Genomic DNA, 16,423 nt, shown 5'->3' with positions numbered 1-16,423 from the left:
GATCTGTCTGAATCCCTAGCATTCTTACTGGGTGGCAAAGCAGGAAGAGAGAAATAAAAGTTAGGAGTTGAGATCCCTAGACATTTATCCAGTGCTTGCTTTGTGTTCAGTGCTAGACGCTGAGGATATAAAGATGTTTGAAGACAAGTTGCTTGCCCTGTAGGAGCAAACTGCCTAAGGGCTTTACAGCCTGATTTGATCCTGCTGCTGAATGAACCTTCCTTTGACAACTCTGCCTCCTTATAATTTATAAATCTGTTCAAGTTAGAGTTAGGTTATTGCCAGTTGAAGAAAAATCACCTCTTATGTCCATTAAACACTTCTCTGCTGGGTGCTTTAGCAGTATCTTTCAATTCCATTTAAAAAACTTGCTTGTGATTCAGCATGCTTTTAGTGTTAATATGAGCTTTCTGGTATATAATTTAAACACATTTTAAAAGATAATAACAGGATTTTAACTAAAGTCTAAAATTGTTTTTTTCAGTCTGCTAATAAGAGCTATTATATAAACAAAGCAACTTTTATTTTGTACCGAGAAAAATGATCAAACTTGCATTTTTTCTTTAAAACATGGTTCATGGGGAGCGCAGCCAGCTAAGCATCTGACTCTTGGTTTTGGCTGAGGTCCTTATCTCAGGGTCATGTGATTGAGCCCCGTGTTTTGATCTGTGCTAAGTGTGGAGTTGCTTAAGACTCTGTCCCTTTCCTTCTGCCCCTCCCACTTGTGCTCTCCCTCGCTTTCTCGCAAATAAATAAATCTGCAAAAAAACCCCCCCAGAAAACCCAGAACAAAACACTTGAGTTATGTACAGAGAGGGAGGACCTATGACTATTTCCCTTTTTTCTTTCTTCCTATTTGTTCTTCTCCCTGGAGTTCTCTGGATCATGTCTTTTTTCCTGTACTTATCAGTATCTGTTCTTGCTAGATGTCATGCCTTCTTATTAAGATCTTTGTATTAGGGGGGCGCCTGGGTGGCTCAGTGGGTTAAGCCGCTGCCTTCGGCTCAGGTCATGATCTCAGGGTCCTGGGATCGAGTCCCACATCGGGCTCTCTGCTCAGCAGGGAGCCTGTTTCCCTCTCTCTCTCTCTGCCTGCCTCTCCATCTACTTGTGATTTCTCTCTGTCAAATAAATAAATAAAATCTTTAAAAAAAAAAAAAAGATCTTTGTATTAGGGTTCTCCAGAGATATAGAACCAATAGGAAATATATATGGTTTATATGTCGGGGGGGATATGGAGGGGAAGTGTTTATATTATAAGGGATTGGTTTGCTTGATTGTGGAGGCTGAAAATCCCATGATCCACTCTCTGGAAGCTGGAGGTCCAGGAAAACTGGTAGTATAGTTCCAGTCCCAGTCTGACGGCCACAGAACCAGGAGAATACCCATGTCCCAAATCAGGCAGGGAGAGCCATTCTCCTTTCCTCCCCTTTTTTGTTCTACTTAGGCCTTCAGTGTATTGGGTGATCCCACCAACATTGACTCAGTCCATTGATTCAAATGGAAATTCATCCAGAAAACTGTCGTAGAGCATCCAGAAATAATATTGAATCTGTGCACCCTGGGGCCTAGTCAGGATGGCACATAATATTGACCATCCCAACCTTGTTGTTACTCTCTTATTTATTGTATTCCTGACACACAGTTCCTGACACACAGTAGGTACACAACAAATGCTTGCGTGGATGTGGCTCCAGAGCTGTGCACTTTGCACCTTTCTGAATTACTTTGGATCATGTTCTTCCGGTAAATAGAAGGTATAGGGGAGAGTTCTTTCCCCCAGTGAGGATGGCAGTGTGGAGGCAGCAGACCTCAGGTAGAGTCAGGATCTTGGGTTAAGTCAGTGCCCATGTTAGAAGTCACATGTTGTTAAAATTGTCCAAATCCTATCATTTGCCCATAACAAAATGAGACATTCCTAAGAGAGACCCCCAGACACAGACTGATAGAGCAGCAGGTCTGCATCTTCCATCTCATGCTCACTCCTAGGTATATGCTTGTTAGGTTGGATTTTGGGGTCATAGCCTCTACTAGTGAACCACCTGTTTACTACCACTGAGTGACACAGTGACACTGCTGAATAACTTGAGTGTGTAGTGGTTAGAGTACATCACACATCCTAGAGTAGGAAATCAGGTTTCCTACTCTTGGCTATGACTCTGGGCAACTACCTAAGATTCTCATTAAGATTCAGAAATGATGAGAGCATAGCAAAACCAGCTAATACTTATTGGGAATTTACTATGAGATGGATTTTACTAGAGATGGATTTCTCTTATTCCTCACAACAACTTTATTAGGTAGATGGTTATTATAATTACCATGTTACAGGTGGGGAAAACGGTGATGATACTAGTCCATAGTCACATGGATACTGGTGGACTTGGAGATCATGTATTTCTTCCTGTTTTCTATAGTGTTTACCTTGGGACTTCGCATTCCACAGGTATTGAATAAATGAATTTTGATAATAATAAAATGACGTTATATAGCTAGTGCTTCTTAGCTTATTACAAACATTGCCAAGAATTTCCCTCTTACCTAACTTGATCTTTGTAGCAAGCAGATGAAGTAGGTAGCATGGGATTTTCATTCTCATTTTTGTGGATAGTTGATAATTATTTTCATTATCAATGTGAAAAAAGGTGTGAGAAAGTGGTATAATTCTCTTTTTTAAAAAAACAAATAAAAGAACAAACTATTCTGGAGTAGAACTAAGTCACAATACTATAGTATTACATTCATGAATATGAAATAAACTATTAATATTCATGCCTAGTTTTGAGAATTTATTTTTGTTTCTTTTGCAGTGTCATACAAATTACATTCCTGTCTGTGGATCAAATGGGGACACTTATCAAAATGAATGCTTTCTCAGAAGGGCTGCTTGTAAGCACCAGAAAGAGATAACAGTAGTAGCAAGAGGCCCATGCTACTCTGGTATGTGTGGTATTTTTCTGAGTAAAATTTAGAAATGATTCTACCATGGTTTCTAAAAGGAAATTTCCAGTCAGAGGTGTATTCCCAGAACTGCTGTACGGATCATTTGTGTGGGGAGCTCTTTTTTGTCAGCATTTCATGTTGCTTTTTAACCCCAGATGGTCGAATACTGTGTTACATCCCGTACATTGTTAATGCTTATTGACATTTTCATGGGGACTTTGCATATCTTTTGCCTTATGGTTTAAATATTAGATAGAACAAGATTTGGCGTGAGAAATGATATGGGATCTGTTTTGTTGATTTTTATTTTCTTGGTGCGGGGGAGGGGTGGAGACTATCCATAGAAAGCCATTAGTGGCATCCCAGGATGTGTCTCTTTCCAAGCTTGTCTCTTTTTATATCTTCTCTCTTCTGTCTGCCAGTCTTTGTCACCTATCTTCCTCCAGTTTTTTTGTATTTCTTCCTTCTCTTTTCCTTCCTGAATCGGTAGCGATTATTTTTGGAAGGCATGGATGTAAGTTTCTTACTTGCATTTGTATTTCGGGGCAGGAATGCAGGTGATGTATTGTAATTTGAATTACTGTATGAAGATTAGCAGTAAAGGCACAAAGTACAAACAGATTCTGCCAGGAGATGCCACGGAAGAAGAACTGCAAAGGGTAGAAGGGTAAAGCTCAACCTTAAAGCATAAGACAGGAGATTTCAAGTAAACAAAAGAGAATGTTATTTCTAGCACAGGGACCAGGACTAATAAAAAGGCCAAATGAGATGAACAACACTGGCCCACTGAGCAACTAAAAAGACCAGTATAGCAGCTCACAGCTTAGGTGATTCAATCACTTCTTACATGGTGCAGTGTATTTCTTTACTTTCCCTTTATGTTACCGTGCCTGTGTTCAGAATTTTTACTGGGGCTCCATTATATAAGCATGAATGATTCATTGTCTAAGTGGTTGATCTCAAATTCCAGGTCCACTGATACCACGTGACTGAAAGTCCCCCTGCTCTAAATTACATGATTGGTCCTTGTGGCTTGACCAGCCTTCACCGTAGGACTGTTGTGTATAGCCAACCCCACCTTAAGATCTGATGTGGTCAGTGCCCTCCGTAAACATGACACTTCTATCAGGTATGATATAGATTACCTTTCAGAAGCTGAGACAAAAACCAGACCTGTCTTTGGACAAAGACAAATTCTTTTCCCTACACCAGATAATTAAGGTGCTTGGTGAAATGATTGTGTTCTTGGGCCAATAGACTATTGTTTATTGTGATTCTTGTCTATTTCGCTAAGTACCTTGTGTTTCACAGACTTGGTTTAGAAACGAAAAAAGAACACAGAACCTATTATAATCCCAAATTAGAAGCAGGATGGTAGATTTGAAAAAGCACTGCACAGGTTAAAACCTGTGGTGGGTGTTAACTCCAGCTCTTTCTTACTGTATGACCTTGGATAAGTCACCTAGCCCCTCTGAGCCCCATTACTTAAACTGTTAAATGGATATCCTCTTGGGATTGTTAAATGAGGATTGAATCACCTAAGCTGTGAGCTGCTATATTGGTGTTTTTAGTTGCTCAGTGGGCCAGTGTTGTTCATCTCATTTGGTCTTTTTATTAGTCCTGGTCCCTGTGCTAGAAATAACATTCTCTTTTGTTTACTTGAAATCTCCTGTCTTATGCTTTAAGGTTGAGCTTTACCCTTCTACCCTTTGCAGTTCTTCTTCCGTGGCATCTCCTGGCAGAGTTTGTTCGTACTTTGTGCCTATCTCTCAGTATATATCCTAACATTTCGTTTCTCTGACACATGTGTCTCCTGCCAGAGCAGTTACTTCTCAGCAGGAAGGCAGTATGCCCTGCCTAGGGAGGTACAGCCTAGTCCCTGGGTAGGGGGGGAGTTGTGTGGATGGTGGAAGGCACATGTGCAATGAAAATACAATCTACAAGAAGAATTCAGTCTCATTATCTGGGGAGTCACGATATTTAATTTTTTAAAGAATTTTTAAGGGCACTAAGGGAAAGGAAGGTATGGGGATGGTTTGAAAACTGGTTGCGCGTGAGTATCTCATGCACCGGGGCTTTCTTATTTATCATTTTATTCCTAGCATTTATCATATTGCCTAGCACTTAATATGTACTCAGTCAATATATGTAGAATAGAAGGAAAAAGGGAGTGTTTTGCTAAGAAAAGTTTGGTCCTAAAACAATTTTAAATTGAGTTCTATTCTTTCTTGTGTTTTTTTTTTTCCTGCTCTTCCAATCTTTCTTTTCCTCCGTATTTACTTAGATGTAATTGTTTATGATCAATCAAAATTGAATACAATATAAGACTTTATAAAATCCCATGAAGATTTTACAGTAGACATTACAAAAAATATGTATTTTTCTTGTTCCTCCTGTTTCTACCATGTTTTGGGAATTCGATCGTTATCTGAAGGAGATTAAAGGGGAAGGAGTGATATTATGAAGGGCATTGTCTCCTATTCTGGGGAACTCTGTGAAGAACTGAAGTGGGTTCTTGAGGATGTTTCTCCCCCATCGCCCCGAAAGTGCTGGATAAAGTGCATCAAGTGCATCACTTGCCATCTCTGCTTTTTACTATATCATGCTGATGATACTATAGCATTACCCTCTTTGTAACATGCTCTACACCATATGTTGGCCTTTTAAGGATTTATAAAATAAATGTTTCATATTAATTACATTTTAGGCTGACTTCTTGCTGGTAATATTAAGGGAGGCTCTTAAATTTCATTAGTGATGAGTATCTCACCTACATCTTGATGAGAGTCCTTCTGGTTAAGTTTCCTAGACGAAGCTAATTTTAGCAGTAATTTGAAAACCTCAGCTCTGAAGTTCTTCCCTTTTAAACCTTGAGGCTTTTTCTTACCTTTTGGCTTTTGGCCTTTGTCCACAGATTTCATTAAGATTTTTGGAGCAAGACCCAAAGCTCTTTTCCTCCCTTTCTAATAAAAGTAGTTTATTCATTATTCCTCTCAAGCTTTAACGAAATTAATTTTTTTTTCCTTTTAAGTGAGTTAATTAAAATTACTTTTATCTAGCCATTTATTTTACAGTGTTTGTTGGCCTTTACTCTGTGTAAGGCACCTGCATATTTCCTAAATGGGCTACAACAGATGTATGAGGTATAGATGATTGTGTGTCCAAGGAATTTCTATTTGGAGAAAGACATGGAATAGGTATATAAGAACAGTTTAGTTCCATATTAAAAAAAAATAACAAAAAAGCTACGTGAGAATTCCTATCATAGTTTGATTTTTTAAAAAAGATTTATTTATTTATTTTAGAGAGCGAGAGAGCAAGTGACCGCCCAAACATGTGTGAGTGGGGGTTTGGGGGAAGAGGCAGAGTGGGAGAGAGAGAGAATCTCAAGCAGACTCCCTAATGAGCAGGGTGCCCAATGCAGGGCTCGATCTCACAACCCTGAGATTGTGACCTGAGCTGAAATCAAGAGTCAGATGCTCAACTGAGCCACCCCATGCACCCATCACAGTTTGATTTTTGATAGGAAATTTTACCATTGGATAAGATGAAATTTCCAGCAAAAATATTTCTATTCATTGTTTGTTTTTATTCTCAGATAATGGCTCTGGATCTGGAGAAGGAGGTAAGTTTCAAGTACCCCTTAAAGGATGTTTGTTTTCTGTCATTTTCTGTTTTGAACAGCTTTATTGAGGTAATATTCACATACTATACAGTTCACTCATTTAAAGTATACAGTGCAGTGACTTTTGGTACATGGAGTTATGCATTCATCACTGCAATCAATTTTAGAACGTTTTCATTACTCCAGAAAGAAACTCTTAGCCATCATTCGCAACCCTAGGCACTTTGTATCGTGCGGTTATTTTTGCTAAAGTTTTGTTGACTTTACAAAAAGCGGAAATGTAACTCCTGTTAAATTTGAGATTGCATCAAAGTGCCTTCTCCTTGGGATCATCCCCACAGATGATTTTGGGTTGCATCAGAGTATTGGTGAATCTCTCACCCCTTGCTTATAAATTTTTGCTCTTAAGAAATTTTCAAGCTTTAGGATTATAAAACTCTGGAGCGAGTTGAGCATGGCAAAGAGAAGGCTTGCAGAATAAGTGTAGTAGAATCTGTGTCTTGAAATTTTATTTTACAGATATATAAATCACTTCTGTTTAAAAAAGTAACATCTGGTAATAGCATTTAACAAGAGTTTAGTCTAAATGATCGGAATTAAGAATGATTAATTTATGTCAACTCTAATGAAGCTGTCATACTTAGTATCCACGGTATGCAAAATAAAGCTGGAGGTACTGTGGAGATCCACTCAAAGAAAACTTACTCTAGTAAAATTTCACACTTAAACTGACGAAAATTACAATCATCCTTTCGATACTATCGAAACCTTACTGCAGACTTCCACATTTCATAGAATCCTAAAATGTCAGAGTTGGAAGGCACTTCAAAGGTCACTTTAGGGAATAGAAGAAATGGGATGACAGTTTCAGAGGGGAAAAATAATTAAAGCTATATCCCATAATAAGATGTGATTTAAATAGACATGTTCAAGCAGAGGCTTCATGATCACTTATGAAGGACCATCAGGCCATCAATTCTAGACCTGAGAGCTGGAAAGGATTTTAAGAGAGATCATGTAGTCTAATCCCTGTGGTCAGATATTCAGTAAGGAAATTGTTCTTATACTAAAGAAGTGGAAGTTTTGTGTATGTCAAGATTTGTGTCAAGATTTGTGTAAATAGTGTAAATACTGGATATCTTGCTCCGAGGATGTAAGGTGGACAATTTCTCTTTAGGGAATATGAGTTTAGAAAGGCCAAGTGCTTTGTTCGGATTAGTACATAAACTTAAGGGAGCTCAGGGTGACCATACCAAAGCCTCAGAAATACATAGGATTCTCTGGAATCAGGGAGTGTTCATAAGAATTTGGGTAAGATTTCTACTTAAAGTGTAGGCAGACACTAAAAAAATGGAAAGTTTGGAAGTATTACCAAACTGAGGCATTTTAGGCTTATAGATTTTTCCTTTTCCTATCTTCTTTACTAATTGACACCCCCTGAATAAGTTGTTCTTTTCCAAACCAGAATGGGAGATCCCTTGAGAAAGCTGAATCCCCAAATTGCTCTCAGAACAGAGCTCCCTGCCCAGTTTGAAACGATCAGGGTAGGATCCATTTTAGTTGAGCCCCACAAATGTAGAAGCCCTTAAATGTGGAATAGGAGTTGGGGACTTAGAGGTATGCACGGTTTTTTGTGCTGGATCGTAGGAGACCCACACACTTCTGTTTTCTGGGTACTTACGGCGTGCTAAGTGGCAAAGTAGGAAAAGAGATAAGTCTTTCATAAGGAGACCCCTTTCCTTTCACAGATTTGGAGATAAATATATATATATATTTATTCTGGAATTAGTTGTTAATAGAGTAAGAAAGGCAGGTTTGAAACTGATGTAAAGAAGTGGTTATACTCTATTGCATTTAATCATTTATTTGCTGACCAGCATCACACACACTATTTCAGTAGGGTAATCACTGGACCAAATTTATTACCCATGTTTTACTTTCTCTTTTGTATTTAAATCTTTTTTTTTTTTTTTTAAAGATTTTTATTTATTTGTTAGAGAGAGAGAGAGAGATACAGAGCACAAGCACAGGCAGACAGAGTGGCAGACTAGAGGCAGAGGGAGAAGCAGGCTCCCTGCCGAGCAAGGAGCCTGATGTGGGACTCGATCCCAGGACGCTGGGATCATGACCTAAGCCGAAGGCAGCTGCTTAAACATCTGAGCAACCCAGGCGTCCCTCTCTTTCGTATTTAATGTTATGTGATAATTCTTCTAAAGACAATTGTCAAAACCTATATTGCACCTTTATACATAGGTTAAGGGATTGTTTTGCTAGTACCAATACTTATTTTCCTCATAGATTATGTTGTACTCTGTATTGGCAGCATTTTTGGGCACAAGCATTGATAGATTTTGGAAGTGATTATTTTCAAGAGCTCAGGTTTATTTTCCTTAGAAATAGGATAATGGCTGCTGAAAACATGAAGCTTATCTGGAAAAGAACCCAACTTTTGCTTGAAAATTTAATTTTTCTTTTTAAACAGAAGAGGAGGGGTCAGGGGCAGAAGTTCACAGAAAACACTCCAAGTGTGGACCTTGCAAATATAAAGCTGAGTGTGATGAAGATGCAGAAAATGTTGGGTAAGTTGATTGAGGGAAAGGGATGCATTTTCTTGGAAGTTAATCATCAGCACTATTATATTGTAGAGAGGGATCTTTCAACCTGATTCTAGGTATTTTATATGTGCCTTCTATATTTTTTTGTTTAACGGTGTTTGTATTAATTTTTCTCTTATGTTGATATAATATCATAGCTATTGAAGTTAAAGTATTGTATTTTAGAATGAGAATTCATGTATAATTTTTTTAGGTTTACCTCTCCCTTTATTTTTATTGACAGTTTTATATATTTTATCCTACGTGCCAATTTTATTCCTCAAAAATACTTTTATTCTGAATTTTCCTACCATTATACTTTCTACTAGTATTAATACGTTTCTCTTTTTCTTAACTTGCATTTTTATGTAAAAACTTTGCATGTATTTCCATAAAAGGAAAATCCAGAATTTGAGATATAGTAATTATTGTGTAATGAGTAAAATATTTTTAGAAATCCCATTTTCACAGACTGACCTGTTGTTGTTTTATTTTCTCACTCATATTCAGCCTTCAGTAAGGTGGGTTTTGTAGCTGGACAGCATTGTCTGTCCAATTTTCACATGGTATGGGGTGAAGAGCAACAATACTGACATCATTAACACAGTTATGTTTGTTTCTTCCTGTTTATTTATTCCCATTTTCAACCTCTCATTTCCCCCGCGGTGTTTGCATTTTGCATAGTTGATTCTAAAAGCTTTAATGCTGACTTCAGGACATTATAGCCCAAATGGATCTTCACATCCCTAATTTCCCCTTAGTGGATAGTTTAAAACACTTATTTTATAGAGATTTGCACTTTCTTCCTTACTCACACATATTTTCACTGTGTGTTTTCTGGTCCTAGGTTTTATGCAGCCCTCAAATACATATTCAGGTCTTTCACTGAATAGTAGTAATATGGTTTAATTAGCATTAATGCCCATAGGGAGTTTTGAAAATCAGGATCACACCTTTTTCAGGATTATGGTTCAAAATTGGCTGTTTGGGTGGTATATGGTAAAATTAATGTCTGATAATTTACTTGGTATATATTTTAAAGGTGGTGAGAATTGGCATAAGACAAGTTTAGTAAAAAGTGAATTTAGCAAAAGTTGCATTTGCTCTGTTTCTACATGTTGGTCCCTTGGGTTGACATGTGTCCATCCATTTCAGTCAGAGTGACTTGATTGGGAAGTACATGTTTTCCAAAGTAGATGTGGGTCTGCACAACAGGAAAGAAATGATGAGTGATATGGACTTGCAGAGAGAACAGACAAGAGATGTTATGTGCTCCTCTTCTTGCTTTGTGCTAATGGTATGGCATGATGATGTACTGGGGGTGTGTGTGTCTACTTTTGTAGAGATTTGTTCTTTAAAGTGTTTTCGTTCAGGTCTGTTCTATAAAGGTGTTCAGAGTCAAAATAGTTGTCAGTGATTGATTGGCTTGGTCTGTTGATCTGTTCTTATTCCTTTGATGGTAGCTCTCTCCAGTCCTATTTTAGACATTTCTCTGCTCTCATATTTCATCCCTTAATTGAAAGAGATAGAGATCTTTTGCTTGGAAGTAGAACAGTTTCCATCTAGTCTCAGAGGCAGCTTCACATATGACATCTCTATAGTAGAATATACATCTTTCTAGGAACACCACCTCATAATATAATATGTACCCTATGCCCAGTCAGAGTAACTTCCTTGCAGGTACGAAATTCTTTTTGTGCATCTGTTTGAGGACCTGCAGCCAACGTTTTTGCAGATAACAGGCTTTAAGCATAAGGAAGTGGGCACAGACCAGGGAAGAGCTTACCAGTAGAAAGGAGCATGCAAGCTGAGGAGCCAGCCAGGGAACATGAAGACTGGGACAGGCGGCCAAGTCCAGGCCAGGACATTGGTGCGATAATGGGAAAACATTAAGGAAGCAGTTGGTACTTTTACCTAAATTTAGGTAAGTGATTAAGCTAAAATGGCTAATCCTACAATGGAAGAAGATATTTTAGGACATTAGTCTTTTATGTATAGAACACTTACTACTGATTGTAGTGAGTTTAACAATTGGGCATACCTCAATGGCTATTGTATTTTTTTTTTTAAACTTTTAAGTGGGCTGTGGTACCGAGGAAATTATTATTTTTTATTTATTTATTTGACAGAGATCACAAGTAGGCAGAGAGGCAGGCAGAGAGAGAGGAAGGGAAGCAGGCTCCCAGTTGAGCAGAGAACCCAATGTGGGGCTCGATCCTAGGACCCTGAGATCATGACCTGAGCTGAAGGCAGAGGCTTTTTAAACCACTGAGCCATCCAGGTGCTTCAGTACCGAGGAAATTATAAGGAGGTTATTTAACTCCTTCTGGGCACCTTCTGTGGGTTTTTCATGATTACTTCCAGGTAAATAGCTGCATAGTTTAGTTTGCCTAAGGGTAATTCTGACCCAGCCCACGAAACCTTTTCAGTAGGCAAAACTGAGAGATGTACATATGTAGCTGTAGCCACCCAGCCTTGATTTTTATCTAAATCACCCATTGTTTATTAGGAAAATGTTATTTAATTTTTTAATTAAAAGTTTAAACTATAGGGCACCTGGGTGGCTCAGTGGGTTGGGCCGCTGCCTTCCGCTCAGGTCATGATCTCAGGGTCCTGGGATCAAGCCCCACGTCGGGCTCTCTGCTCAGCAGGGAGCCTGCTTCCTCCTCTCTCTGCCTGCCTCTCTGCCTACTTGTGATCTGTCAAAAACAAACAAACAAACAAAAACAAAAAAAACAAAACCAAAAAAAAAAAAACAACAATAAAGTCAGAGGTTTTATGGGGCAGATTCTACTAAATTCCAGGAGAGTCGTCCGTCATGTCCCCCCACTCTCCCCACCCCGCCATTAGCCTGTTTGGTTCCCAGAAAGAATGCTGTTATCCTTTTCCTACTTCCAACGACTGATGCTTGATGACTTTTTAAAAAACACTGCCCTCTTCAACCTGATCCCAGCTGAGATTACTTTCCTTTCCTTATTTTCTTCTGGTCACTCTGATTACTGGCTGCTTTTAAATTCCTTGTTTTTACACCTTAGCTGCCATCTAGAAGGCCACATGCCTATCTGTTTTGTATCAGTGACTTTTAGGTGTTTTTAACCATAGCTCCATGTAAGAACAAGATTTACACTGTGACCTAGCACTTGTGTGTGTATACACATGATAATAATACATATTAAGTAAAACAAAGTTGTATGAAATAATAGTTACCTTTATGAAATGCGAAGTATTCTCATTTTCTATCCGATTTCCTTAAAAAATACCAGAATTGACTTCTTTTTTTTTTTTTTTTTTTAAGATTTTATTTATTTATTTGACAGGGAGAGAGAGATCACAAGTAGGTAGAGAGACAAGCAGAGAAAGAGGGGGGGAAGCAGGCTCCCTGCTGAGCAGAGAGCCCGATGTGGGGCTCCATCATGACCTGAGCTAAAGGCAGAGGCTTTAACCCACTGAGCCACCCAGTCACCCCCAGAATTGACTTCTTTATCCACTAGTGATTATGACCTATAGTTTGAAAAATATTCCTTGATACTATAATTGATACATTTCATGTTGTATATTATATTTCAAGTTATCTTTTAGGTATGGATATTCATTTAAAAATATTTTTTCTCATTTTGTAAAAGGCGAAAGATTTATGTGATCTGAAGAGAAACCAGAGTATTTTTTTTTTAAAAGAGTTTATTTATTTATTTGACAGAGACAGAGATCACAAGTAGGCAGAGAGGCAGGCAGAGAGAGGAAGGAAAGCAGGCCCCCTGCCGAGCAGAGAGCCGGATGTGGGGCTGATCCCAGGACCCTGAGATCATGACCTGAGCTGAAGGTAGAGGCTTTAACCCACTGAGCCACCCAGGCGCCCCTGGAGTATTTTTTTCTCATTTTGAAATGTGTTTTCTATTAGAAGAAATGCTTATACCCTATCTGGTTTCCTAGGGCAGCTAAAATCTCTTGCTTTAAAGCTCTCTTTTTTTTTCTACTAGTTTAGAAAACAACCCTAGCATTTTGTGGGATCAGTGGTATGTAACTTAATTCTTTGCTTATTAAGAAAAGTGCTAATTTTTTATTTAGCCATTTAAATGGAAATTTATTTAAATATATTGTTTTAGTATTTCATATTGTATAGTGTGTTAGATTTTTCAGCTATTGTTACATAAATTGTTTTTTCAGCTCTTTAGGGCAGTTCTGTCTGGTGGCAAGAAGTATTATCCTGATTTTACAAGTGAAGCTGGTCTTAGAAGAGGCTGAATGGCTTGCAGTTGCCCAGAACACAGGTCCAACGACAAGGGATTTTTCTAATGTGTTGTGTACACCCTGATGTTCTCAGTGGTGGTTGCTTCGTCCCTGAGCTTACAGCTGCATTCTGCTTTGTGTTTTGGGTTCTTTGAAAATAATTTTTCTTCTCCCACCTCAGGTTCTTAGCCACTGCTTCTGAGTACTGTTAAGGTGCTTTGACAATGAACCTGAGTGTAGATGACCCCAGCTTTTAATTTTGCTTCTCTTCTTTCCCAGAATAGGAGATAATAGATCTATAGGAACGGTGTCTAATGTAGGAATAAATTCTCAATGTAAAAGAGTAAATAGGTTCTTCTGAGTGAAGTGTATGGCCTTTATTAATAAATAAAACATGTATTTTATCTCTTGTTTGCTCAGTGGCTAATTTATTTTATAATTTAAGTTAGTTTTAGCTTTGAAAGGCTTTTTTCCCTCTCTTCCTTCCTGAAGCACATTGTGCCTCTCCAGTGACACTCTTGGTGTTCACATGGGTTAATGATAGCTATCTTTATTGATGCTTCCCTTTTGAATTTATACCTGGAGCTAGGTTGTGAGGTTCTAAGAAATTTGACACCCCCCCCCCCCTCCCGAGGTGAGGTTTTGGTTTTCTGTTGTGACCATTGTGAAGTACAGTGGATGGACTTTTTTGGGGGGAGGGAGGGGGTGTTTAACAGAACTTTATTTCTCATTCCCGTAAAGTCTGTCACAGTACTGTGGAAGTCTGCAGAACAGCTGCTCTCCTTGTGGGGGGCTCAGCATTCCAAAGCGCTTTGAGTTTCTGGCCCCTGTTTCTGTATGGGCTCCTAGGATGGAGGCAGGAAGAGCCTCAGAGTCTTGCACCAACAAATAAAGGCTTCAGCCCAGATCTGCTTAGTCTTAAAACTTGGAAACAGCTCCTGCTTTAGAGCACGTTGTATTTCTTGAACCATATGTTTGTAGCAACCCCTCCTTTTCTTTTCTTTTTTTTTTATAATTTTTTTTTTCAAGATTTTATTTATTGATTTGACAGAGAAATCACAAGTAGATGGAGAGGCAGGCAGAGAGAGAGAGAGAGGGAAGCAGGCTCCCTGCTGAGCAGAGAGCCCGATGTGGGACTCGATCCCAGGACCCCGAGATCACGACCTGAGCCGAAGGCAGCGGCTTAACCCACTGAACCACCCAGGTGCCCCAATCCCTCCTTTTCTAAACAGCATTTCTAATCTGGCCAAAGCTGAAGTGACTGCTATAGGATGGCCATCAGTTGTTTGTCTGGACAGTGGGGCCAGATAATCCTAAAACTCCTTCACATCAGTACCTTTATAGTCCTGACCTAAGTCTCTACCCACGAATAGTTTGAGATTAGGTAGAATCATCAGGCATAATGTCAATACACAGGTGAGTTATAAAAGTCCTCGAATTACTTCTTTTGAACTTCGTGTATGATGCCGTTTGTGGAAATAGTTCCTGCTCTCCTGCCTTTTTGATGTCAATCTTTTTGGAGATGCTCTTTCCCTGAGTGATGGGAGATTTCAGAGTTGCTCAGAGAATCACTGTAGGTATGCAGTGTGACAGACAACATTGATAAACAGTTAATCTACCTGCTTGGACATCTTTGTCCATCGTGGGACCATTTTCTGTTTGACACAGATGGCTGGTCAGTGTCACAGTCTGATGAGTCTCTCTCAATAGGTGCAAGGAAATCTTTTTTCTGGTTTAAGCCGAGAAAGTGATGCTATACATGTGTGTCCTCCATTATGTTTTCCTTTCTGGATGCCACATAGACTTTTTAAAAAAAGAACCAAAGAAGTTCCTCTCCTTCCATTATCTATTCTTTATTTCTTCCTAACCAGAGATGACAGTAGTTTTTTGTCATTTAACATTGCCCTTCTCTGGATATATAGAATACAGACTTCTAAAACTATTTAGGTTTAATAAATTCGTATGCCGGCCCCTTAGATTATAATGGAAAAATAATTATAGGTTGTTCTTTTTCTTCTGATAACTGAAAACAACACTATTAAATATTAGTTTATACATAATATAAGCTGGGTGTTAGCAATAGCAGGCTCCTCATCCAGAAATACTTTCCTACTACAGTACAGAGCCTTCCTACTACTACTCAACACTACACAGCTGCCAGTAAAGGTTTCCTTTGAGAGGTCTGTTTTTAAAATGCAGAACACCATATCCCCATAACCTTTTGCAGTTTTCTGAATAATGTGCTACTCTTTGATAGTTTGCCTCTTATTCCCTCTGCCTGGAGTCCCATCTCTCTTTATCTATCTAATTCCCACTCTTCCTTCTCAACTTGGATGAGGTGTGACTCAGGTCACAAGTCAGTGCCTCTTCCCAGAAGCCTCCCTTGCTCTCTTCCACAATCCCTATGAGTTAGGTGACCTTATTCTGTGTTGCTCCTTGTTCTTGAGAAATAACCTCTGCATGGCACTTACGCTGTTGGGATCACTAGCAGATGGTTGGCTCCCTAAGGACAGGGACTTTGTCTTGCTGATTTCTATACTGGTTGAACTTGCCATAAGGTTGGATTGTAGTATACCTCTGTAGGTCTTTGTTGAATTCATGGCTGTTCACACTAGGGCTTTATTACTCACTTAGAGTTGCACACAGGGTCATTGTATGGATTTAATATACATGAAAAGACTGGTATCGTACTGAACTTTTTGCAGGCTTCATAGATGTTTGTTAAATCTAAACAACTTCACATGAATTAGTTTTTTTTTTTTTAATTTTTTTATTTATTTGTCAGAGAGAGAGAGAGAGTGAGAGCGAGCACAGGCAGACAGAGTGGAAGGCAGAGTCAGAGGGAGAAGCAGGCTCCCTGCGGAGCAAGGAGCCTGATGTGGGACTCGATCCCAGGACGCTGGGATCATGACCTGAGCCGAAGGCAGCTGCTTAACCAACTGAGCCACCCAGGTGTCCCAGGTTTTTTTTTTTTTTTTAAGATTTTATTTACTTGTTTGAGAGAGTGAGCATGAGCAGAGGGAGGGGGAGAGAG

General features: G+C 39.0%; 1 protein-coding gene across 2 annotated transcripts in view; it reads left to right on the top strand.

Annotated features, from left to right (window-relative positions):
• Nucleotides 1–16,423, top strand: part of TMEFF1 (transmembrane protein with EGF like and two follistatin like domains 1) — an 85,694-nt gene that overhangs the window by 30,919 nt on the left and 38,352 nt on the right. For both annotated transcript variants that reach the window (XM_059141406.1, XM_059141407.1), the window contains exons 3-5: nucleotides 2,811–2,940; nucleotides 6,542–6,568; nucleotides 9,051–9,147. In XM_059141406.1, coding sequence (XP_058997389.1) covers nucleotides 2,811–2,940; nucleotides 6,542–6,568; nucleotides 9,051–9,147 — 254 coding nt within the window. The remainder of the gene's footprint in view (nucleotides 1–2,810; nucleotides 2,941–6,541; nucleotides 6,569–9,050; nucleotides 9,148–16,423) is intronic.

This window comes from Mustela lutreola, chromosome 12 (assembly GCF_030435805.1).
Source record: "Mustela lutreola isolate mMusLut2 chromosome 12, mMusLut2.pri, whole genome shotgun sequence".
NCBI classification, from domain to species: domain Eukaryota; kingdom Metazoa; phylum Chordata; class Mammalia; order Carnivora; family Mustelidae; genus Mustela; species Mustela lutreola.
The sequence above is the reverse complement of the archived record's forward strand: the minus strand, read 5'-3'. Positions and strand labels throughout refer to the sequence as shown.